Raw genomic sequence first — 25,240 nt, forward strand, 5'->3', positions numbered from 1 at the left:
GTTGTTCGCTTGACACTGGCGGTATCGCGCGGGACACTGGTGTTGCTGGTGTGGCACTGGACGGTGTCGTGCGGGACGCTGGCGTTGCTATTGCGACGCTGTCTGTATGAGTGCGGGACACTGGTGTTGTTCGCTTGACACTGGCGGTATCGCGCGGGACACTGGTGTTGCTGGTGTGGCACTGGACGGTGTCGTGCGGGACACTGGCGGTATAAGTGCGGGACACTGGTGTTGTTCGCGTGACACTGGCGGTGTAGCGTGGCACAAGTGCGGCCTACACTGTGTGTGGGATTTGCCGCAGCAGTGTAATGGTCAGTCCACTGGACTTGCAAAACGGAGGTCACCGGTTTGATTCCATCACCCACTTCCACCAGCAGTGGCTTTGAGAGCAAGCAATTGCAAGGGCGTGCACCTTTCACCCTTTTGATTTCACCTGCAGAGAAAGTAACGCCAATGTACAACGTGTAAGCACTGTTAAATTCTTTATTCTTATACGCAGTTTTTCCAACAAGTTAAATGAAAAAAAAACAATCTAATACCTGTCGTTTTGAAATCCATTTGTTCTGTTTGCCACCGGTGTTTAACAAGCGGCGCTATCCGGAGACGGTTCCACGCCAACCGAACCACGGTTCCGGCGCGCACGCTGCGGAATTCAAGTGTGGCCGCCGCCTCCGGTTTGCTCTGCGTCCCGTTTGTTCGGTAAGCACCCCGCGTCGTGGTCTGCGCCCCCCCCCCACCCCCCACAGAGCAAGTCCACAACTACTTAAGAACCAGGGTGGGTGGGGGGGGGGGGACTTGCAGCCCCATCGGAACGTCGAGATGAGATTGGAACGTCCTCCAACTGACGTGTCGAGGTCGTCCCCGTGGGAGGGGGTGGCACCTTTGCGAAAAACTGCGCGGTTCGCCCCTTACCAGAGGGCTTTGCCTCTCGTTTCGTTTTCCCCAACCCTCTTGCTCTCGGTTTATTACAGTCGTCGCGTGAACACGTTTACTGCCTTGCTCTGCTGTGCACGGCACACGTGCAGCGGTGCACTGCCGGTGCCGGCAGTGCAGGGAGGGGGTGACCCAGTGGAGGAATTATTTAGTTATTTTAAATTTGCTTTATGCCCAGCGGTGCCACTATTACAGTTGCACAGTTGGGCCGTCTGTCACGGTACACATGGCATGCCTAGGGCGAGGTCTCGCAGGGGGGTTGGGAGACGACAAGCCCCCCCCCTCCCCGTAATATTGGCAGCGTTGTTGCACCACCGTGAACCAGAGCGAGCACCGTGAAATGAGCGCGTGCATCGTCGAGCCGGCCACTGGGCACGCAGAGCGCCGCTGAAAATAAACCCCGATGGAAATTTCGTAATCGGTGTCTGGGGCAGATGGCCGCGGCGAGTATAGCTTGTGGCGTACACCCTCCACCACCCGACATAGCCAATTCATAAAGTGGTCACGTGCTGATCAATCTGCCAGTTTGTGGTTCAGCAGCACCACCAGCTGTGTCGTTTGCAATCCACGCATACGTTATCTCCCTCGCCTGCTATGCATAGAGGATTGTATATTTGGAGTGTTCTCTGGCTGTGGTTACGTGGGTTTTTGTCTGGGTCCCCTCCGGGTTTACCCTCCACATTCAGAAACATGTATTCAGTTTACTTTGATTACGACGATAAATCCCCACGTGTGATGGCTGATGATATCGTGTGTGACCCAACTTGCCCCTGAAACAGACCTCGTAGCACAGTGGCCTCTATACCTGGTAAAGTTTCCATTAGAAATGTGAAAATTGTTCAGTGTTGTTAGATTGCTTGTCCAACACACACTGCTCATTTTGCTGCTGAAGCAGTTGTAACGTGGCACGGTTGTTCACGTGACAACTTAATTGTCTGTGTCAGAGGTCGCAAACGGGTTTTGATTCCTTACCGTACACGTACCCGGCCGCACCAGGGTCGCAATCGGCTACCCGTACCCATACCCGGGTACGGGTAGCCGGGTATCGGGTAGGGTACGGGTATCGGGTCGCCAGTTGCGACCTCTGCTGTGTGTCAGGTGGAGGAGGGCGTAAGACACATTTAACTTAAGCCATCTGACCTAAAAAAAAATTCTGTAACATGAGTTGCGAAACCTCCGACGTGTTTACACTGATGGGACGTGCCACTTGTTAACTGATGTTATAGCGTGTATTTTATTCAGACTACTTTTGAGTATATAGTATTACAGTGTGCAAATTTTAATTGGTGGTGTTAAAGTTATAATTTCGTTTACGACTAAAAAAAATGTTTTCGTTAAGCCGATATAAAAATATGCTTAGCGCGCGATTCGTGAATTCAAGTGAATGTTCTAAAATAATAATAGCTCTGCAGGGTTACGCTGCACTGTTTAAAACACATTTGTTTTTTTTCTTCGAACAGAGCACGCAACATTTCAAACTACACTTCCGCTTATTTTTTTAAACTAAAAATTCTATATATATATTTTAAATATAATCAGTTCTACAACGGAGCGAATGATTTCTTTTTTAAGTGTCAATAAATAAAATCGCCGGTACCTAAAAGGCGAATTCGTGCATCGCATCCTCCTTCGGGAGGGCGAATGCCGTTCACCGACGTGACAGCGTGGGAACGTCGCCCGAACGTCGCCCGAACGTCGCCCGAACGTCGCCCGAACGTCGCCCGAACGTCGCCCGAACGTCGCCCGAACGTCTACGCGCCGCGCTGCTCCTCGACTCACCGCAGCGTTTGCGGCAGAAATCGCACGACCCAGGAAAGAGGGAGGAAAAAAAAAAAAATCGGCAACGTTTCTCTGCCGTCGGAACACACGCACGAGCACTAATCGCCGCGTAGAAATGCTTGGTTCTCCCAAAGTGTACGCAGAAACTCGTGACTCTTCCTCGGGGTGGTGGGGGGGGGCCGGCGGGCGGGGAAATAGCCACGTGGAGGAAGAATTGAAACGCAAAAGTACAACCATTGCGTAGGTGGCTCTGTTGGAGCCGATGTGCGATGGTTGCAGCAGCAGGGCATGAGCTGCTGCTGCTCCTGCAGCAGGGCATGAGCTGCTGCTGCTCCTGCAGCAGGGCATGAGCTGCTGCTGCTCCTGCAGCAGGGCATGAGCTGCTGCTGCTCCTGCAGCAGGGCATGAGCTGCTGCTGCTCCTGCAGCAGGGCATGAGCTGCTGCTGCTCCTGCAGCAGGGCATGAGCTGCTGCTGCTGCTGCAGCAGGGCATGAGCTGCTGCTGCTGCTGCAGCACATGGTGCGGCCGAGGGATTCTGTTGCGCGTGGCGTTGTCCAACGCGGCCGCCCCCTCCTCCGTGCGCTCGTCTATCCGCGAACGTCCGTCGCGTAATTCCACCAAACTCCGACGGCCGTATATTTTAGTTAACAACGATCGTCTCCGTTTACATTAATGACTGCGTGTTAACGACGGGGTTATATTGACTTAGCTTCAGCGCTTTCGCTTATTACAGCTATATCTTAAAGCGCAACGCGTTTCGATCGTTTTCACGTTTGCCTGCACGGAGGGGGGGGAGGGGGGGGGGCGCGCGCGGATTTCCTCGCTCCGCAAGGTGCCCGGTGGCGGTGTGGCGGTGGAAACCCGGGGTGGGGGGGGGTGGTACGGGCACCGTCGGAGTCTGGAGCAAGTGGCCACGTCAGCATGAACACCACCTGGCAGAGGTGCACGCACAAGCATCGCAGAGTTAATCATCGTGAAAACCGCATTCAAAGACGGTTCTTCTAAAGATACATTTATGGTGGTGGTGGTGGGGGGGGGGGTTATAAGGTAGCTGTGTGTGAGAGATCAGACTTTAGCAACCTTGAAGATGCAAGTTTTGGGGTGCCGTCTTACTTTTCCCCGAGCATCTTACGATCCGGAGAATACGTCAAATGATACGAATTCCCGTTTTATTTCCAGAGCAATCTTCACCGAGTCTCAAGGCGCATTTTCAAGGAAGATGCCGCTGTTGGGCTACTTGCGCAACTCCATTTTAAGCGGCGTTTGACTTCGTGTGCAGGGGGGTCATTGGGAGGATGCGGAGAAATAAAATAAAAAAAACCTGAATTCGAGGGCGCAACGCTCGCGCATCTCCGCGCGATGTAGATTCTCAACCCATTTGCTGTGTTGCTGTGTGCCGTCACCTCCAAGCCCAAGCCTACAGCAAGGCCCCGGCATTCCCCCGGCCGGAGTGTGGGGGTGTGGCGGTGTGGGGGGCAGCCTCTGGGCTCACCTGTCCGGGAGTGGTTCGTGTGCGCCGCCGCCGCATTAGCACGTGGTGTGTCGCTCCGTGATTGTGGGGACGTCGTCACCTTGGAGGGGGTAGACAAAAAGACGTTTGCCGTGGTTGTGCCCGCTCGCCGCTTGGCGCGACTGGCCAACTAAAATTGGTCGGCAACTCGACAGAGGATGGCGCCCAATCTTCTTCGACTGACCGTACGGCTGCTGATGCAGAGCAACGACTACAATGTCACACTGAGGTGGTCAAGCCGGACAGAGCCGCGTCAGGAGCGGCGGTGGCGTGTGTGTGTATCGGCCGTGATGTCTCCTTCGAATTTGTGTACGGATCACTGCGTCGTCATACGTTGTTACGGTCTGTTCTGGACGACCGCAGTGGCACACCGCTACCGGAGAGTTTTTAATATTCCATTTGTGCATCGTCAGCCATCCGCTGCTGCCATGGTTTGTGCAGTGTAAGTGGTTTTGGGTGGACCATGGAGAGGGCCAGATCATGGTCCCGTGAGCCCCCCCCCTCCCCGGCTTTGCTATATTGGTGTCTTTGTTGCCTTCCTCCTCGCAAAATCATCCACTAGATCGTCAAAATATCGCTGTCTGACAAGGTCTGACTCCATTGACACAAGTGACAATGAGCTGAGATGTGTTTGGCACATGCTACTCCGCAGTTGATTTTTTATGTCCGCTCACCCTGGCAGTTTGTCGCTGGCAAAGTTAGACAAATCCGAAGTGCCACGAAAACATTGGGGAACACAGACTGAAGATTAGGTGCCTGCTACGTCTCAAGCAATTTAGTTGGGCACTTCTCACCCTCAGAGTCAGACATGAGATACTTGAATTGGATGAGTTCGTTGGCAAAGTTCATGTCCAGCTCTGATGGACATGCAGCGGAGAGTGCATTTACCTTTTCCACTATGACATCACTTGACTTAAAGTTTTCGTGACTGCAGGAATTCATATTCTTTGCGTCTTTCGGCAAAGTCACGTAGATAGGTTCAAAGAAAATAACAAAAATGACGAAAAAAACTACGACGTTTCGATCGCAACACAAGCGTTCGTCATCAGGATGGAGTCAACAATTATTGTGCGTGTGTGTGCGTGCGTGCGTGCGTGCGCGCGTGCGTGTGTGTGTGTGCGTGTGTGCGTGCGTGCGTGCGCGTGTGTGGGTGTGTGTGTGCGTGCGTGCGTGCGTGTGTGCGTGCGCGTGCGTGGGTGTGTGTGTGCGTGCGTGGGTGTGTGCGTGCGTGTGCGTGCGTGCGTGCGTGCGTGTGCGTGCGTGCGTGCGTGTGCGTGCGCGTGCGTGTGTGTGGGTGTGTGTGTGCGTGTGTGCGTGCGTGTGTGTGTGCGTGCGTGCGTGGGTGCGTGCGTGGGTGTGTGCGTGCGTGCGTGTGCGTGCGTGCGTGTGCGTGCGTGCGTGTGTGTGGGTGTGTGCGTGCGAGCCCGACGTTCCAGCCTACCTTGCTGCCGCAGGAAGGGCTGCAGCTCTGCAGCCTCGAGTTGGATCTTCACCACCGACTTTTCCGCCTCCGTCCCGCCGGGCTGCGTCTGCTGCCAACAGGAGGGGGGGAGGGGTGGCTGTCAGGCAAAGACGACTCGCTTGCCCTTTGGCGTTAGGGGAGAGACGCCGGAGGTCAGATTCCCAGGGCTAACGACCCGTGGGCTAAACTCCCCTTGTCTGCTATCAGCCCGTAGAGCTCCACACCCAAGCAAAGACAAGCACCAAGCAAACAGAGCTGCACTCTTCTTGGTTCTTTCGGTAAAGTCACGTAGAAGGGAAATAATAAAATAATAAAAATAAAACATAATAAAATAATTCTCACGACGTTTCGGCCACAACGCAAGCAGCCGTCCTTGCGTTGTGGCCGAAACGTCGTGAGAATTATTTTATTATGTTAATTTTTTTTTCCCTTCTACGTGACTTTACCAAAAGAACCAATAAGCTGAATCCCTGCAGTCACGAAAGCTTTAAACAGAGCTGCACTCCTGCAGGATCGGTGTCACCCCGCAGCTCACCGCCTCGTCGTCGTCGTCATCATCGCTGTCCTCGCCCGGCTTGCTGCTCTTCTTTTTCTTCTTCTTCTTCTTGTCCTCCTTCTTCTTCTTGTCCTTCTCGGGCATCACGTCGTCCAGCCAGCCCAGGTCGTGCTGGGACAGGATGTAGTCCATGCCCTTGCGCACGGCCACCAGGGCCAGGATCTAGCAGAGAGGGGTGAGCGCGCGCCTCGGTGAGAGCCGGCGCAGGGCAAACGCAGGCAAAGATGCCCCCCTCCCCCGTGTAGCCTTGCATAACGCTTGGGGCAAGTGCTGTTAGCGAGCACCGAATGAAGGCACGTGCGGCACACGAGGGGGGGGTGGGGGGTGCCCAGCACCACCCCCACCCGCCCCTACCCCCCCCCCCACCCTACCCCACCCTACCCCACCCCCTACCCCACCCCCCCCCACACGAGGGCCCCCACATTCCCTGGGCCCCCCCCCCCCCCCATGGCTCACGGACGCAGCGGCGTTCGCGAGGCGATCTCCGTACCATGACGGGGAAGATGATGGCGGCGCCAGTGGACTTGAGGATCCACAGAACCGTGAGGCACAGGATCTGGATGAAGGAGAAGAGGTGGACCCGGCGCAGAGGGACGTGCCGCAGGTATATGAAGTCCGGCTGGTGCTTGGCCGGCATCAGGAAGAGCTTTATCCGGTCCATGAACTTCGGGGACGGAGACAGAGGGACCACGGGGGAGGGGAGAAGGGAAGCGTGTTGGTGATGGTGTTGGGCAGAGAGGGCAGCGTGCGGGGTGCTAGTAGCGTGCGGGGTGCTAGTATTTAATTTAATTTATTATTTTATCTTTATACGTGACTTTACCGAAAGAACCAAAGAATAATTCCTGCAGTCACGAAAGCTCCAAATTAAGTTTGCAGGATGCAGTCTTCTTGGCGTACGGCTGCTGATGTAGCTGCAAAGCAACGGCTACAACTTCAAGCCCAGACGACCGCGTCAGGAGTTAACGGGGTTAGTCGTAGCATCGTCGCTGCGATGTCTCCTCCTTCGTATTTGTGGATCGGGGGCACTGCGTCGTTATACGCTCTACGTCTTAGCGAAGGTAGACATTCCAGCGAGGAGGTGGTATGAGAGAGTAAGTGGCATATTGAAGCTGGCAACGGTGCCACCGGCTCCCCTTGGTGAAACATGCAAGGAGCCATCGGGGACAAGTTGATTCATATGGAGACCAGCATGGGAACCACACGTCTGTTGAACTTCGTTCGACACCGTGCGTAGCCAACCGGAGGTGCGGGCGGGGGGGGGGGGCAACAAACCGAACCTAAACATAGCGCGGAAACGGTATTGAAACCGTACTCTTAGGTTTTTTCGGTAAAGTCACGTAGGTAAAAATAAAATAAAATAATAGAAATTAAATACAAAATCACGACGTTTCGGAGGCAACACAAGTCTCCGTCATCAGGTGGGACCGTCGGCTAGATTTACTGTTCTTAGGTTTTTTCGGTAAAGTCACGTAGATAAAAATAAAAATAATATAATAAAATACTTTTATTAATTAAAATTTTTATCTACGTGATTTTACCGAAAAAACCTAAGAATATGAATCCTTGCAGTCACGAAAGCTTCAAATCTAGAATTAGATTTACTGTATCAAGTGTATCACTATCACTTGATACAGTAAATTTAGCTGTGACGGTCCCACTTCATAACGGAGACTTGTGTTGCCTCTGAAACGTCGTGATTTATTATTTTATTTCTATTATTATTATTTCTATTATTATATTTTAGTATTTATTTTTACCTACGTGACTTTACCGAAAAAACCTAAGAGTATGAATCCTTGTAGTCACGAAAGCTTCAAATCTGGTATTGAAACCACAGCGATGATTATCAGGACCACTGGTCAGGGGACATTGCCTGACATATTTCGGAGTAAACGCTCGCCTTTCGACGAAGGCCAAAGCGCTATTGGTGAATGCGTTGAGCTTCGTCAATTGCGTCGGTGCATTGCTGCCTCCAGCAGCAGCAGCATCACCAAATAATGTGTGTTATTATCGCATAAATCACCGAAGATACCACGAGGGTTGGAAACACAGGTGGAGCTCACAGGTGGTGGTGGGGGGGGGGGTAACGCAGGAGGGACAGCATGACTGCGTTTGTCTCTGTCACCCGGGGAATTCTCCGACTGTCACAACAGGAGGGAGACGGGGGAAGGAGAGGGGCGGGTGTAGATGCACCACATCTCTCTCGTGGGAAAGAGAGGCTGCCCCGGGCTTTCGCGTGAGCGCCGACTCATGCACGCACACCCCCACGCGCGCACCCCACGCGCGCGCACTCCACGCGCGCGCACCCCACGCGCGCACCCCACGCGCGCACCCCCACGCGCGCACCCCCACGCGCGTGCGGCCGCACATCCTTGGAGAGCCAACCAACCTGGACTCCGTTGAGAGACGCCACTCCCATGTAGAGGAAGACTCCGTAGAGGACGGGCATCGGGATGAACTGTGGAGTGGCAACACAACGAGACGCGGTCACGAGGGGTCCCCCCGCCCCCCCCCCCCCCCCCCCGTGATTACACAGGGACCCCCCCCCCCACCCGAACACACGGGGTCCCCCCGCACCCCCCACGGTCACACGCTATGCTTTGGAGGGACGGGAGAGGATGTTTGGACATGGCACCGAGTACTCGTTCATTGCCGAGTCGACCTGCGGGAGTCCCGGGACCGCTTCAGATTATTCGCCGCCGATGTTGACCACGAGTGGGAATCGAGCGGTGGTGCATCAAACCGCTACGGGCAAAGATCCCCCCTCCGGATAGCCTTAAACGACTGCAGAGGCAAGTGCTGTCAGCGAGCACCGTTGAAGGCCGGCGCTGCACACGAGGGGGTGGGTGGCCAGCACCACGTCCTGCCGCCTTTGTCTCCCCAGTGGCGATGTTTACACACCGCATCAGGGGGCTCATCTGAGGCTGAGTCGACATGGGAGGCCAAGGTTCGGTTCGGATGACCGTCACCGGTGTTGGCGCCGAGAGGGAATCGAACTGGGGTCACCGGGGTTCGTAGCGCGGCACGCTAACCGTTGCACCACCGCTCCCAACGCATATACGGGCTGCCATGGTGATGAGATGTTAACTACGTCGCCTGGTATATAGGAGGTCGTGGGTTCAAACCCGACCCTGACGCCTGCTGTGTAATTGGAGTTTGTAAGTGTTCTCCCCCATGGTTGCGTGGATTTGTCTCCGGGTCCTCCGGTTTTTCCCTTCATATTTAGAGCATTTGGCTGCTATCAATTTCCACAAGGTAGCTCAACGGAAGCGACGTATGAAGTTGGGCCAGGTCCCTCCTGAAAAGAGAGCTGCATAGTTCAGTGGGGGGCCTTACCTGGTAAAATACAAACAATTTTAAATCGTTTATAGTTTAGTTTATATACAGCGGCAAAACAAAGGCACAGCATTCCACTCGTGTGCCGGGTGGTAACACGAGATCTGGGAGGATGCTCCCTGATTCCGAGGTGCTCCTCAAGACGCGGCGAGGCTACGCGGAAGCGCTGCTGGTCAGTGACGGATTATCCCAGTAGCAAAAGTAGCTACTACACATGTAGTAGCTACATATGCTGTAGCTACGGGCCCCACACTTTCAAGGGCCCCACGCTAAATGCTTTCAAGCTATCAATTCCGGTTCAGTGATTTTGCACTTGCTCTATTACTATAGTACTATACCGCCTTCAACTTTTATGAACGACTGGGTGTTTCAGGTTAGCGATTTGTCGTATTATCTGGCTGTATAGCAAATGAACACATACAATTACTTTGCTATGCAAGTAAAAAATTAGTGTTTTAATATTTATGGGGTATTTATTTATTTAGGGCCCCTTTATAACATCACATGCTACAGGCCCCGCAACTAGCTTAGTCCGGCATTGCCGCTGGTACCTTGAGGATTGGAGCCATGAAGACGGAGACCCCCGTGAGCAGGAAGACGACAACCCCAGTCACCCTCTGCTCACTGCGCATAACAGTGGGTTAGTGAGCTTCATCAGTGAGTGAGCTTTAGCAGTGAGGTACATTAGTGGCTTCATCAGTGAGTGAGCCGCGGCTCGCTCGTGCACGGCCGCGTGAGAGTAAGGTTGGGTGAGGGTGAGGATGGGTGAGGGTGAGGATGGGTGAGTGAGGTTGGGTGAGAGCGAGGATGGGTCAGGATGGGTGAGAGCGAGGGTGAGGAGGGGTGAGGATGGGTGAGAAAGAGGATGGGTGAGAGAGAGGATGGGCGAGGATGGGTTAGGATGGGAGAGAACGAGGATGGGTGAGAGAGAGGATGGGTCAGGATGGGTGAGGGTGAGGATGGGTGAGGATGGGTGAGGGTGAGGATGGGTGAGAGTGAGGATGGGCGAGAGTGAGGATGGGCGAGAGTGAGGATGGGTGAGGGTGAGAATGGGTGAGGATGGGCGAGAGTGAGGATGGGTGATGGTGGGTGAGTGTGGGTGAGGGTGAGGATGGGTGAGGGTGAGGATGGGTGAGTGTGGGTGAGTGTGGGTGAGTGTGGGTGGGTGAGGGTGAGTGTGGGTGAGGGTGAGGGTGAGTGTGGGTGAGTGTGGGTGAGGGTGAGGGTGGTTGAGGGTGAGGGTGGTTGAGGGTGAGGGTGGTTGAGGGTGAGGGTGGTTGAGGGTGAGGGTGGTTGAGGGTGAGTGTGGGTGAGGGTGAGTGTGGGTGAGTGTGGGTGAGTGTGTGTGAGTGTGGGTGTGTGTGAGTGTGGGTGAGGGAGGGTGAGTGTGGGTGAGGGTGAGTGTGGGTGAGGGTGAGGGTGAGTGTGGGTGAGGGTGAGGGTGAGTGTGGGTGAGGGTGAGGATGGTTGAGGGTGAGGGTGAGGATGGTTGAGGGTGAGGGTGAGGATGGTTGAGGGTGAGGATGGTTGAGGGTGAGGATGGTTGAGGGTGAGGATGGTTGAGGGTGAGTGTGGGTGAGGGTGAGTGTGGGTGAGGGTGAGGAGGTGCGACTGGGCGCACCGCACTCCGAGGAACTTGGGCTGCTCGCCGGGTGCCGAGGTCTCGGTCTCCATCTTGAGGCTGTCGATGTGGGCGATGGAGAGCACGGTGGCGGCCACGTACCAGGGCAGCCCCATGAAGGAGCACAGCGCCATGAGCACCGCCACCCAGAACAGGTCCAGGTGGTACCCCGCCCCCTTCTGCAGAGCCGCACCCACGCAGGACCACTGATGATAGCCGGGAATCCAACTCGGGTTCAGTGCGCCAATAACCGCTGCACGCACGTGATTTGGCAGAAGCGCAAGTGTCTCCCCCCACCCCCCACGTCTCCCCCCCACCCCCCACGTCTCCCCCCCACGTCCCCCCCCACGTCCCCCCCCCGTCCCCCCCCCCCACGTCTCCCCCCCCACACGTCTCCCCCCCCCCCCCACACGTCTCCCCCCCCCCCACGTCTCCCCCCCCCCCACACGTCTCCCCCCCCCCACACGTCTCCCCCCCCCACACGTCTCCCCCCCCCCACACGTCTCCCCCCCCCCCACGTCTCCCCCCCCACACGTCTCCCCCCCCCCCCACGTCTCCCCCCCCCCCGTCTCCCCCCCCCCCACACGTCTCCCCCCCCCCACACGTCTCCCCCCCCCCACACGTCTCCCCCCCCCCCACACGTCTCCCCCCCCCCACACGTCTCCCCCCCCCCCCACACGTCTCCCCCCCCCCCCACACGTCTCCCCCCCCCCCCACGTCCCCCCCCCCCCCACACGTTTCCCCCCCCCCACACGTCTCACCCCCCCCCACACGTCTCCCCCCCCCCCACGTCTCCCCCCCCCCCACGTCTCCCCCCCCCCACGTCTCCCCCCCCCCCACGTCTCCCCCCCCCCCCACGTCTCCCCCCCCCCCACACGTCTCCCCCCCCCACACGTCTCCCCCCCCACGTCTCCCCCCCCCCCACACGTCTCCCCCCCCCCACACGTCTCCCCCCCCCCACACGTCTCCCCCCCCCCCCACGTTTCCCCAACCCACGTCTCCCTCTCCTACCTCCGTGGCCCCCCCCCACGTCTTCCCCTGCCCCCCCCCCCCCCGCGTCTCCCCCCCACAACCCCCCCGCGCCCCCCCCCACGCCCCCACCGCGTCACCCCCCCCCCCCCGCGTGCCTTCAGCTTGTTCTCCTTGCGGTTGATGATGACGCCCGTGATCTGCTGGTCCATGAAGATGAGGATGGTGACGAGCAGTGCGGGCACGGACGAGACGATGTACACCCACCACGGGTTGCCGCCGAACGGCTTCACGAACCATCCGCGCAGCGGGCTCGTTGGCTACGCACCGCGGGGGCATCGGGGACACGTGGTCAGAGCACAGCAGCAGTGGCAGCAACAACAACAACAACCGACTTATACTAATAGGGCTTTTCCACTTTTTTTCTGGCAACAAAACTGACACCTTTTGCAAGGAATCATGTTAACATTAACCACAATACTCGCAGTCAAAATGCAAACAAAAAACAATACTCTGATAATTTATGCATTGTCCTTGAAACTGATTGGTCCACACCAGAGACAGCTCTGGTGTGGACGCCAAAAGGCATGATGATATTCGTCGTCCCAGTGAATATTAGACACGAGCCAAGCGAAAGCTCTCTGGTAAACTAAACTTTTTTTTTATCTTCTTGGTTCTTTCGGTAAAGTCACGTAGAAGGGAAATAATAAAATAACAAAAATAAAACATAATAAAATAAATTATTATGTTTTATTTGTTTTATTTTATTATTATTTCCCTTCTACGTGACTTTACCGAAAGAACCAAGAAGATGAATCCCTGCAGTCACGAAAACTTTAAATCGAAATTTAAACTTTTTTATTTCACCAGGTAAGGCCCACTGAGTTGTGTAGCTCTTCTTCAGAAGCGACCTGGCCACAGATGACAGCTCGACGAAGTGGCTTATCATCACGTGGAAATTTATAGCGGTCAAATTCTATAAACGCGCTTCGGTTCTAACTGTGGAGGCAAAAACCGCGACCACTGGGAGAGAGACACGCAAACTCCAAATACTATATACAGGCGTCAGGGTCGGGATCGTACCCACGACCTCCTGCATACCAGGCGAGGGAGTTAACATCTCTTAGCCGCCGTGGTAACTGGTTTTGGCTCTTGGTCGGTGACGTTCCGAGCCGGCGCTTCGCTGCACTTAGCTCGTTCATTATATAACACCTCGCGGTTATATCACGCCCACAAAAATAACAGACGTTTCAGACCGCAGCAGCTTTTTTGGCCTAGGGGACCCCTCTCCGTGGCAGCTGTCCCCGTGCGGCATGAGGGTAACACAGCGCCGGCCTGCGAGTGAAGCATTCGTTTTGTCAGTCGGTCGGTCGCCCTCCGCTCTCTGGCGGGCGGCCGGCGGCCGTTGTCATCATCGACTCATCGAATAAAACTCAAATAAATACAGCTCTCTTTTTTTTTAATCCCCACTAAAAAAAATTCGACGAATAATTCGCGCCACGCTGCCTCGCGCCGAGTCTGGGTGGCATCACCTGCGGCCTCGCACGCTACGCGCCGTGGCCGCTCGCGAACAACACTTGCCCCGGACGGGCGGCTAAATCCTACACACACGGGGGGTTGGGGTGGAATCTTTGTCTTTTGAGTGCGTGGAGTGCGGGGAGGGAGGGGGGAAAGAGTGATTTACCTTCAACGAAGTTGGCACTTGAAGTTTCGGGGTGTTTATGCCCAACGCCCTGTCCAGCCCCGCAAATGTGAGGATTGCGATGATAATGGCAAAGTCGCTTATGAACTTGCGACACTGAAGGCGAGTTCAGGTGAGCACAAGGGGGTAGGTGTGGCCCAAACGGAACGCCGGAGAGAGAGTGAGGAAGAGCGGGAGGGACGGAGAGAGATGACAGAAGAGGGAAAGAGGAAAGGGGGCGAAAGCATCGAGCACGGTTCAAAGCGTCGCGACAGAGCAGCCGAGGGAGGGCGAGAGCGTTAGTCGGGCTCGTTTGGAACGAAAGAGAAACGCGAGTGTTGATAGAGGAGCAGAGACACCGTGTTAGCGACAGAGACACCGCGTTAGCGACAGAGACACCGCGTTAGCGACAGAGACACCGTGTTAGCGACAGAGACACCGTGTTAGTGACAGAGACACCGCGTTAGCGACAGAGACACCGTGTTAGTGACAGAGACACCGCGTTAGCGACAGAGACACCGTGTTAGTGACAGAGACACCGCGTTAGCGACAGAGACACCGCGTTAGCGACAGAGACACCGCGTTAGCAACAGAGACACCGCGTTAGCGACAGAGACACCGTGTTAGCGACAGAGACACCGCGTTAGCGACAGAGACACCGTGTTAGTGACAGAGACACCGTCGCTCTCCGTGCGTGGCAAGGATGAGCGAGCGAGCGGAGCCGCCCATCTCTCTCTCTCTCTCTCACCGAGGGCACACGCATGCCAACGCCGCGGAGGATCTCGTCGCCGCTGCGACTTTCTCCAGGAGAAGGGAGTTTTATTTCCTGCCGGGATTCGGGCGAACTCGTGAATGTGATTCCCTAACAGCCGGCAACAGCGGCGCTGCCCGTTGTTGAGGGGGGGGGGGGGTGGGGGGGGGTGAGGGGAGCTCCTGGGGGGCCGTGAGCAGTGGGGGGGGGAGCAGTAGGGGAGGGGAGCAGTGGGGGGGGGGAGCAGTGGGGGAGGGGGGCATAAAACTTGCGCACAGACGCAGAGCGGCGAGGATTGCAGCCAGCGCTTCATCTCAGTGCGGAAGAGTCCGGAACGCCCTTCCATCATTTACTTGCTTTCTCAGTTGCTATTTTAGTTACACAGTAGATCCCCTCTTAACGACCACCCCTGTTAACGACTAATCGGTTAACGACGGGCCTCCATAGAGCCCAATTTGTAGTGTGTAATGTAGAGCGTAGTGCAGAGTAGTGTAGTGTATAGTGTAGAGTAGTGTAGTGTATAGTGTAGAGTAGTGTAGTGTATAGTGTAGAGTATAGTAGTGTAGTGTATAGTAGTATAATGTGTAGTATATAGTGTAGAGCGTAGTGTATAGTGTAGTGTATAGTAGTGTATAGTGTAGTGTATAGTAGTGTAGTGTATAGTAGTATAATGTGTTGTGTATAGTGTAGAGCGTAGTGTATCGTGTAGTGTATAGTAGTGTAGTGTATAGTGTATAGTAGTGTAGTGTATAGTAGTGTAGTGTATAGTGTAGTGTATAGTGTAGTGTAGAGTGTAGTGTAGAGTGTAGTGTATAGTGTAGTGTATAGTGTAGAGTAGTGTAGTGTATAGTAGTGTATAGTGTAGAGTAGTGTAGTGTATAGTAGTGTATAGTGTAGAGTAGTGTAGTGTATAGTAGTGTAGTGTATAGTGTAGTGTATAGTGTAGTGTAGAGTATAGTGTAGAGTGTAGTGTATAGTGTAGTGTATAGTGTAGAGTAGTGTAGTGTATAGTAGTGTATAGTGTAGAGTAGTGTAGTGTATAGTAGTGTATAGTGTAGAGTAGTGTAGTGTATAGTAGTGTAGTGTATAGTGTAGAGTGTAGTGTATAGTAGTGTAGTGTATAGTAGTGTAGTGTATAGTGTAGTGTATAGTGTAGTGTATAGTGTAGTGTATAGTGTAGTGTAGAGTGTAGTGTATAGTAGTGTAGTGTATAGTAGTGTAGTGTATAGTGTAGTGTATAGTGTAGTGTAGAGCGTAGTGTATAGTGTAGTGTATAGTGTAGAGTAGTGTAGTGTATAGTAGTGTATAGTGTAGAGTAGTGTAGTGTATAGTAGTGTATAGTGTAGAGTAGTGTAGTGTATAGTAGTGTATAGTGTAGTGTATAGTGTAGTGTATAGTGTAGTGTATAGTGTAGTGTATAGTGTAGAGTAGTGTAGTGTATAGTAGTGTATAGTGTAGAGTAGTGTAGTGTATAGTAGTGTATAGTGTAGAGTAGTGTAGTGTATAGTAGTGTATAGTGTAGAGTAGTGTAGTGTATAGTAGTGTATAGTGTAGAGTAGTGTAGTGTATAGTAGTGTATAGTGTAGAGTAGTGTAGTGTATAGTGTAGTGTATAGTGTAGAGTAGTGTAGTGTATAGTGTAGTGTATAGTGTAGAGTAGTGTAGTGTATAGTGTAGTGTATAGTGTAGTGTATAGTGTAGAGTAGTGTAGTGCCTCCATAGAGCCCAATGTGTTCGCTTAGCGACCATTCCCCTGTTAACGACGGGCTGTTGTAGGTTCAGTAAATATTCATTGATGCATTGATTAACCATGTTTGTATTAATATAATGTTTTTAGAATTTTGTTAGTATGTTTATGTATTAATATCCATTGTTTAAATATTATAAAGTAAGTTTTTGGGTGAAAAAGGGGTTAACTCGATGCTATTAGAACGAATTAAGCCTTTAGCGTGTATGTCCTCTCCTCGCTTAACGACCAAAATCACTAAACGACCGGTTTTGTGGAACCAATAACCGCCGTTAAGAGGGGTTTCTACTGTAAACCCTTTCGTAGGATTATAGGGTGCAATAATAATCGGGTTACTGTTTACAGGAGTAATCTCTTGCGCTCGTGCGTAAGTGCCTGACGCAGACTGAGCGACCTCGAGCAGAGTTGCGAGAAGGGAAAGAATTTCGATTTAAAGCTTTCGTGACTGCAGGGATTCATCTTCTTGGTTCTTTCAGTAAAGTCATCACGTAGAAGGGAAATAATAAAATATCAAAAATAAAACATAATAAAATAAAAATTCTCACGGCGTTTCATTGGGACGCTGTCTTTCCGACAGCTCTGTTTCTTCACCTGAGGACGGCTGCTTGTGTTGTGGCCGAAACGTCGTGGGAATTTTTATTTTATTATGTTTTATTTATTATTATTTCCCTTCTACGTGACTTTACCGAAAGAACCAAGAATAAGGGAAAGAATCTCGAGCGAGAAACGTAGCGCTGGACTCAGCGACGGAGGCAACGGGGCGGCGAGGGTTGTTCGCTCGGGAGAGATGGAGAACGAGATCCACGGGGTGGCGGGGGGCGCTGACGTGCAGCGTGCCCCTCCTCCACCCTCCCACGGAGGTCGCGCAAAGAGACGCACAGCCAGCAGAGGTGGACGGAGCTGAGTTCAAGAGGTCGCAGGTCAAAAGGTCACCTTGAACTCCGTGGGGACAATGAGCTTTGGCGTGTCCACGCCCACCATGGCGTCCACGCCGCAGAAGATCACGATGGCCAGCACGATGGCAAAATCGCTGACGAGATTTCGGATCTGGCGTTGAGGGAGCGGGGAAGCGGGGGGAGCAAGGGGAGTAAGGGGAGCAAGGGGAGCGGGGGAGGGACATGGGAGGTGAGGGCAGGGCAAGGAACGGCGAGGACCGATTCACCGACGTCGCCATCGGCTGCTCCGATGGCCGAGCACCGACCCCGGTGGAGGTCGCACAGCATCCCACCCCCCCCAACGGCCGAGCGAGTTTAATCTGCGTTCCCAAGCGCCCACCGATGGGCTGATTTTTATTTCTAAAATGTATCCTTCGGGATTCATGTGGGCAACGCTGGCAATCCAGCATTTATTTATTGCCCGTTGCTCCTCCCCCACTCGCTGCAAGAATTCTGTGCTCTATGAATCGGACGTCCGGGTGTTATCATCATCAACATCGTCATCATTATCGTATCATCGTCGCGATCGCAGGAGCCACCGTGCCGTAACGCGGCGGCGAGACGGAGTGCGGCGTCTCCATTGCGCGATGAGCAAACGGGAGGCAGCCACGGCAAAACCGCTCGCTCGCCGGACGACGCCGTCGCCCCCCCCCACCTCGGCCACGCGCAACGAGCGTGAAGCTTGGAACGCAGCAGTAGAAGCAACAAAAATGTAAAAACTATCATGAGAATTAATCGTTCGTTTTTTTTTTCATCACGACAATTGCCGAGCACACGGGACCACGAAAAGCCAAGCGGCCCAGCAACGAACAGGCGCTGTTAAAAAGTTGTAACGGTTCCAAGTTGATATATGTTAAAAAGTTGTAACGGTTCCAAGTTGATATATGCTAAAAAGTTGTAACGGTTCCAAGTTGATATATGTTAAAAAGTTGTAACGGTTCCAAGTTGATATATGTTAAAAAGTTGTAACGGTTCCAAGTTGATATATGTTAAAAAGTTGTAACGGTTCCAAGTTGATATATGTTAAAAAGTTGTAACGGTTCCAAGTTGATATATGCTAAAAAGTTGTAACGGTTCCAAGTTGATATATGTTAAAAAGTTGTAACGGTTCCAAGTTGATATATGCTAAAAAGTTGTAACGGTTCCAAGTTGATATATGCTAAAAAGTTGTAACGGTTCCAAGTTGATATACGCTGCTGGGCAATCCCCCCCCCCCACCACCACCCCCATCTCCCCCGGCGGCGGGCGGGTACCTTGGTGGGGAAGTAGCGACTGGTCTTGAACTTCTTGAGCGACATGGAGCAGGAGTAGGTGCCCAGGAAGAGGATGAAGGAGGTGAGCGAGATGTCCGGCACGTACTTGCACGAGGGCCCGGACAGCGAGCCCCCGAGCCTCAGGCAGGCTTTCTTGCCCAGGTGGGCCCAGTCCATGTCGGCCATCGACGTCGCGTTCGCCAACAGCGGCTGTCCCCCGCCGTCGAGGTTTTTCGGAGAAATGAAAAAAAAAGATACATTTGTAAATAACTTCTTGGTTCTTTCGGTAAAGTCACGTAGAAGGGAAATAATAAAATAATAAAAATGAAACATAATAAAATTATTCTCACGACGTTTCGGCCACAACGCAAGCAGCCGTCCTCGGGTGAAGAATGAAACACTACCAAAAGAACCAAGAAGATGAATCCCTGCAGTCACGAAAGCTTTAAATCGACATTTGTAAATAGTTAAACTTTTTTCCTACGTACAGTCTCCGTTCTCCTTTCACGCGGCGGTAGTCGCGTTCCTGAAGAACACCGCGTTGTGAGGAAATAATGACGTTATAATGAATAAAATATCATATAGGGTAAAGTGCGTGACATCCATACGCAGGCTGAACAAAGCCTGAGGTGCGTGGTGGTGAGTAGCATCTAGAAGCATCCAGCAGCATCCCCGCCTTGTGCGATGCTACGCCGAGGCAGCCGTACAACCGATCATTCCTACTCTCGCTGCGACGTGGTTCTGTTTCATCATTGCCAGAAAGGCTGAAACCTATTCTTATTTTTCATACTTTGATACTGGCTAAAAGGTCCCGTTTTTGTAGCTGCTCACCCCGAACTATAAATGCTCTGATCGTGCATTGTCCTTGTGCTGTTCGCCTTTTGGTGTTCTCTGGTCTGACACTGGTGGTGAGACGAGGCCCTAAAGAAGGCTGCTGTCTCTGGTGTGGACCAATCAGTTCCCAAGACAACGCATCATCTATTATGTTTGTTTGCATGTTCAGCACAAGTACCACAAGTACCGTGTGTGGTTATTGCAGTACGTTTTGGCGTTTGAACATCTTAACACCTCCTGGTTTATTGCCAGAAATGGTAAAACCTGTTCTTATTTTTTCATACTTTGATCCTGTAAAAAAAGGTCCCACCACTCTGACGTAGTTCTGTTTGCTCGATTGCGTCATATACGAGCGCCGCAAAAAATAAATACAAAAATGAACAAAACAAATTAAATAGTAAGAATGATGATAATAAAAATAAAATGTTGTTACATCTTTTTTTTAAAATTTTCTAACATTACCAGCGTGACGTTGAGAGCATAGCCGAGGTCGTAGGGCATCGTGGCGGCCGAGTCGTTTGCCAGAACCGTGGCGGCCGAGTCGTTTGCCAGAACCGTGGCGTTCCCTGCGGCACAGAGCGCGGGACAAGCGTCGTGGTCAACGATGGCGGTTGTTGTCGTTGTTGTCGTCGTTGTTGTTGTCGTTGTCGTCGTTGTTGTTGTTGTCGCAGCCACGCGCTCTTCGCCCGGCAACCTGGCAGTCGCCTCGTCAATTCGTCGTCGTCATCATCGTCGTCGTCGCGATCCATGGGCCGATAGCCAGCAGGTGTCTACTGTGCCTTTCGTCGCTTGTTTCCACTCTCCTCTGTCTTGTGCCAAGTTGCTCAAGCAGTGGCCACAATCTCTTCTCGGTGCCAGAATAACGCACTTTTAATTTCCCTGTTGTCTATCCTACAGGTGCCAGTTTCCTTCTCATCACTGCCTGCAATCAGATATTCGTCTACGTGCGATCTTTATCCTACCTCTACACTGGTCACTCTTTGGGTCCAGCTTAGATGCAGTATCCTTCTATACCAATACATTTCGAATGCCAATATCTTATCTCTGTTAGTCTTCAATTCATATTACACACATTAATATCATCGTCGTAGTCACCATCATCGTCGTCGATAGCATTTGTTGAGATGTATTCGCTATTATACCTAGAAAGCCACACAGAATAGTAGGACTGGTTTTATCCCATGAGGGATGTTCCGCATCACATGATTTTACATGACGATGTTTTTCAGCCAATTAATAGGCGTTTACTGGACATCTGTGAAGAAAAAAATTGCTTCATAGCTCATCAGATTTCTCCAGGACAAATAACGTGTCGGAGGAAACCGGAGCTCCCGGATAAACAATGTCCATTAACCAGTTGCGCAGTGGCTCACACAGCACCATGAACCCAGCGACCCGAGTTTGATTTTCCGGCCACAGCTAAACCAGCGGTGGTTGTATATGTCTGCACCAGTTCTGGGCTGTTTCAGATATCACTCGAAACTGGTGTTAGGGAGCAGGTGACGAGGGCACGTGACGAGGGTCGTTGAGTGCGTGAGTCCGCAGGCACTCAACAGCATCAACCACTTACACCCCAGCACCACGTGGTGTCACGCGGGGCCCTGTAGCCATGTGGCCATGTGACCCTGTGGCCATGTGACCGTGTGACCATGTGACCCTGTGACCCTATAGCAATGTAGCGGTGTGACCCTATAGCCATGTGGCCGTGTGACCCTGAAACGGTAACCATGCGGCCACGTGACTGGTTGACCGAGTGACCACGTAGCCATGTGGCCGTGTGACCATGTGACCCTGTGAACCTATAGCAATGTAGCGGTGTGACCCTGTAGCCATTTGGCCGTTTTGACCCTGTGACCCTGACACGGTAACCATGTGGTCATGTGACTGGTTGACCGAGTGACCACGTAGCCATGTGGCCATGTGACCCTGTAGCCATGTGGCAGTGTGACCCTGTGACCCTGTGACCCTATAGCAATGTAGCGGTGTGACCCTATAGCCATTTGGCCGTTTTGACCCTGTGACCCTGACACGGTAACCATGTGGTCATGTGACTGGTTGACCGAGTGACCACGTAGCCATGTGGCCGTGTGACCATGTGACCCTGTGACCCTATAGCAATGTAGCGGTGTGACCCTATAGCCATTTGGCCGTTTTGACCCTGTGACCCTGACACGATAACCATGCAGTCATATGACTGGTTGACCGAGTGACCACGTAGCCATGTGACCGAGGTAGATGTGCGGAGGAATGGTGACAGGAAGGAGAAGGAATGATGATGATGATGAGGATGATATATGATGGGGAGGGGAGAGGGAGGGGGGATGTAGGAGAGAGGGAGGAGGGCGCAGGCCATCTCACCTGGCACTGGCGGCAGGCAGGTACAGCCGTAGGAGGTGACGTACTCGGGCCTGTAGTCCGGGTCGATGGGGTAGTAGTCGGCCAGCTTGAGCATCTTCTTGAAGGCGTCGTAGATGAAGATGAATGAGATGAGCGCCGAGAAGCCCTCCTCGGTGAAGCGCGTGAAGTACTTGACGAGGAACGACGCGTCGGTGGCGACGAGGACGAGGCAGAAGAACGCCGACCACAGGCCGATCCACAGGCGGAACTCCAGGTAGTCGAAGCTGTTTTCTCTGCAGACGTGGCCGCAACGTGGTCATCGCTACTATGAATCGTTTTATTGGGATCATCCACAAGAAGACGTTTTTTGGGGTTCACGATCTAACCCCAAAAAAATTGTATGGATGATATTGGTCGCGCAAGCCTACGTGTTAGGCTTATTCGGATCACTTTAGCGATCTTGACCCATGCTTGCCGTCCGCGCTAATCGCACCTCCGGTTCGCACGATTTGGCTGCGTACAGTGCGAAAGAAGTTCAACATGCACGCGGACGTAGCCCCCCCCCCCCCCCCCCGCTCTTATGTTCAACCAGAGTGATACTTTTTACTCGTCACACGGTGTCACAAAGTCAGACCCCCCTCAAATATGACGTCACAAAGCTCTTGTTTTGTATTTATTTTAGAGGAGCGTCCAAGGGGTCCTCGGGGTCTCCGCTCGCCACCAGCAGGGGGCGCCGTCGTTTCTGCCATTCGCAGTTTCCCTTCGATTATTCAGTTTTTGTTCGTCCCCCCCAATAAATACATTTTTTGGGAAGCCTCCAGATTACCCCCCCCCCTCCCCCACCCTGACATCGCGGTGTTCTCCAATTTGCGCAAATTATTTTGTCCCGTCCGTGGATTCCTCGCGTTTCCCTCTCGCATGGGCGATTTGTTCACGCCACGAATACTCAAAAAGGTTCTCGTAATCATCATCAGCCATGGTGAATGCAGACTCGCGCAACGCACCCCCAGACTCACTCACCCCCAGACTCGCTCACCCCCACGCTCGCTCACCCCCCACGCTCGCTCACCCCCACGCTCGCTCACCCCCCACGCTCGCTCACCCCCACGCTCGCTCACCCCCACGCTCGCTCACCCACACGCTCGCTCACCCCCACGCTCGCTCACCCCCACGCTCGCTCACCCCCACGCTCGCTCACCCACACGCTCACTCACCCACACGCTCGCTCACCCCCACGCTCGCTCACCCCCACACTCACTCACTCACCCCCACACTCACTCACTCACCCCCACACTCGCTCACCCCCACACTCACTCACCCACACACTCACCCCCACACTAACCCCAACACTCACTCACCCCCACACACACACTCACCCCACACTCACACACTCACCCCACACTCGCTCACCCCCACACTCACTCACCCACACACTCGCTCACCCCCACACTCACTCACCCCAACACTCACTCACCCCCCACACACACTCGCTCACCCCCACACACACTCGCTCACCCCCCACACACACACACTCACTCACCCCCACACACACTCGCTCACCCCCACACACACTCAGTCACCCCCGCACACACTCACTCACCCCCACACACAGGCGCACCCGGCCCAGCTCACTTGCTGAAGTTGAAGAGGAGCCTCTCGAAGACGAGCACGGGCCCCGTGCTGCTCAGTATGGTGAGCGGCTGCCCCGCGAAGAGGCAGAAGACGCCGCCCGCGATCGCCGTGCCCAGGAAGCTCTCGAGCACACCCTGCCGGGGGGGGGGGCGGCACACGCAGCGCGTGTCGGTGTGTGTCGGTGTGTGTCGGTGTCTGGAGGTGTGTACGTGTCTGTAGGTGTCGGTGTGTGTCGGTGCGTGTTGGTGCGTGTCGGTGCGTGTTGGTGTGTGTTGGTGTGTGTTGGTGTGTGGTGGTGTGTGTTGGTGCGTGTTGGTGTGTACGTGTCTGTGTTGGTGTTTGTCGGTGTGTACGTGTCTGTTGGTGTGTGTTCGTGCATGTTGGTGCGTGTTGGTGCGTGTCGGTGCATGTCGGTGCGTGTCGGTGTGTGTTGGTGTGTGTCGGTGTGTGTTGGTGTGTGTCGGTGTGTACGTGGGTGTGTTGGTGTGTTGGTGTGTGTACGTGTCTGTGTTGGTGTGTGTTGGTGTGTGTACATGTTGGGTTGTGGCGTCGGCGTGTGTTGTTGACGTGCGTGTCCGTGCGTGCATGCGTGCGTGCGTGCGCGTGCGTGCGTGTGCGTGCGTGCGCGTTTCGAACCTGCATGTTCTCGGTGGCGTCTCCCAGGAGGCCCCCGAAGGTGATGGCGTTGGTGATGGTGGCGAGGTAGAGGAATATGATGGCCGACAGTGACTGGATGTTGAAGGCGTCGCAGAAGTCGCTCATGTACCACGGCAGCTTCCTCCTGATGTCTTTGATGAGCCCCCCAAAGAACCTGCCCGAGGCACAGAGCCCCCCACCCCACCAGCCCAGCGGTCATCACTCTGCACCCCCCCCCCCACTCCCCACCTGGCGAACGCCGCGGACGTCAACAAAGATCCCGCGGTGTCGTCCGCGAGACCGTGGCCGGCGTCACGGTCACGGATTATTAAAATAATAACGATCATTATTATTGATCGTTATTATTGATTATTATTATTGATCTTTATTATTGGTCATTATTATTGATCATTATTATTTATCATTATTATTTGTCATTATTATTGTTCATTATTGTTGATCATTATTATTGATCATTATTGATCATTATTATTGATAATTATTATTGGTCATTATTATTGATCATTATTATTTATCATTATTATTTGTCATTATTATTGATCATTATTATCGATCATTATTATTGATCATTATTGATCATTATTATTGGTCATTATTATTGATCATTATTATTTTTTGCCAAATTCGGAAATGACAGAGCACTCGATCGGCCGTCACGCACACAGCAGCAGCGATCACTACCCCCCCCCCCGCCTCCTCCTGCTGCTGCCGGCAGACTGACGCCCGATCGCAAGCCAGGTGCCCAGGTCACACTGTGCTCACCACTACGGTTATTATATCCAGGTCGGCCCGCTCGATTCGAACCGCGAACCTCGTGGGCGCCTCTCACCTGCCGGTCTTCTCCAGTTCATCTCCGTGGCTGCCGTGACCTCCCGGAGCTTCGCCGTGACCTCCCGCGCCACCGCCGTGACCCCCCCCTCCCCCTCCTCCCCCGTGACCTCCCCCTCCTCCCCCGTGACCTCCCCCTCCTCCCCCGTGACCGCCGCCGCTGCTCCCGTTCATCCGCGTCACCTCCGCCAGGGAATGCTGCGACTTGCTGCCGTTCGCGAGAGAGAGACGCACAAAACGTTCGCTCGCCGGGACGACGTGAAACCTCCACTACCCCCCCCCCCCCCTACGCGCGCTCCTCACCCCACCACCACCACCACCACCGCCGCCAACTCTCCTCGTTCCGTCTCACCGGGACGCGCTCCACCGCACGGCGGTAGTCGTGTCGGGTAAACGACGAACGAGAGTGGCAAATGTGG

General features: G+C 53.6%; 1 protein-coding gene across 2 annotated transcripts in view; it reads right to left on the reverse strand.

The window, feature by feature from the left end:
- Positions 1-469: 469 nt before the first annotated feature.
- Positions 470-25,240, reverse strand: part of LOC144732085 (electrogenic sodium bicarbonate cotransporter 1-like) — an 81,206-nt gene continuing 56,435 nt past the window's right edge. The window contains exons 11-26 of one of the 2 annotated variants that reach the window (XM_078613348.1): positions 24,823-25,029; positions 23,973-24,147; positions 23,337-23,470; positions 21,726-21,997; positions 19,830-19,933; positions 18,534-18,743; positions 17,279-17,392; positions 12,326-12,487; positions 11,199-11,377; positions 10,129-10,201; positions 8,631-8,699; positions 6,732-6,905; positions 6,221-6,403; positions 5,665-5,752; positions 4,206-4,284; positions 470-3,645 (exon numbers count right to left, since the gene is read on the reverse strand). In XM_078613348.1, the coding sequence (XP_078469474.1) occupies positions 4,241-4,284; positions 5,665-5,752; positions 6,221-6,403; positions 6,732-6,905; positions 8,631-8,699; positions 10,129-10,201; positions 11,199-11,377; positions 12,326-12,487; positions 17,279-17,392; positions 18,534-18,743; positions 19,830-19,933; positions 21,726-21,997; positions 23,337-23,470; positions 23,973-24,147; positions 24,823-25,029 (2,188 nt within the window). In that variant the 3' untranslated portion in view covers positions 470-3,645; positions 4,206-4,240. Of the gene's footprint in view, positions 3,646-4,205; positions 4,285-5,664; positions 5,756-6,220; positions 6,404-6,731; positions 6,906-8,630; positions 8,700-10,128; positions 10,202-11,198; positions 11,378-12,325; positions 12,488-17,278; positions 17,393-18,533; positions 18,744-19,829; positions 19,934-21,725; positions 21,998-23,336; positions 23,471-23,972; positions 24,148-24,822; positions 25,030-25,240 lie in introns of both variants that reach the window. The other variant, XM_078613347.1, reaches the window with a different exon arrangement.

The sequence above is a fragment of the Lampetra planeri genome, chromosome 41 (genome assembly GCF_965212315.1).
Source record: "Lampetra planeri chromosome 41, kcLamPlan1.2.h2, whole genome shotgun sequence".
Lineage (NCBI taxonomy): Eukaryota > Metazoa > Chordata > Hyperoartia > Petromyzontiformes > Petromyzontidae > Lampetra > Lampetra planeri.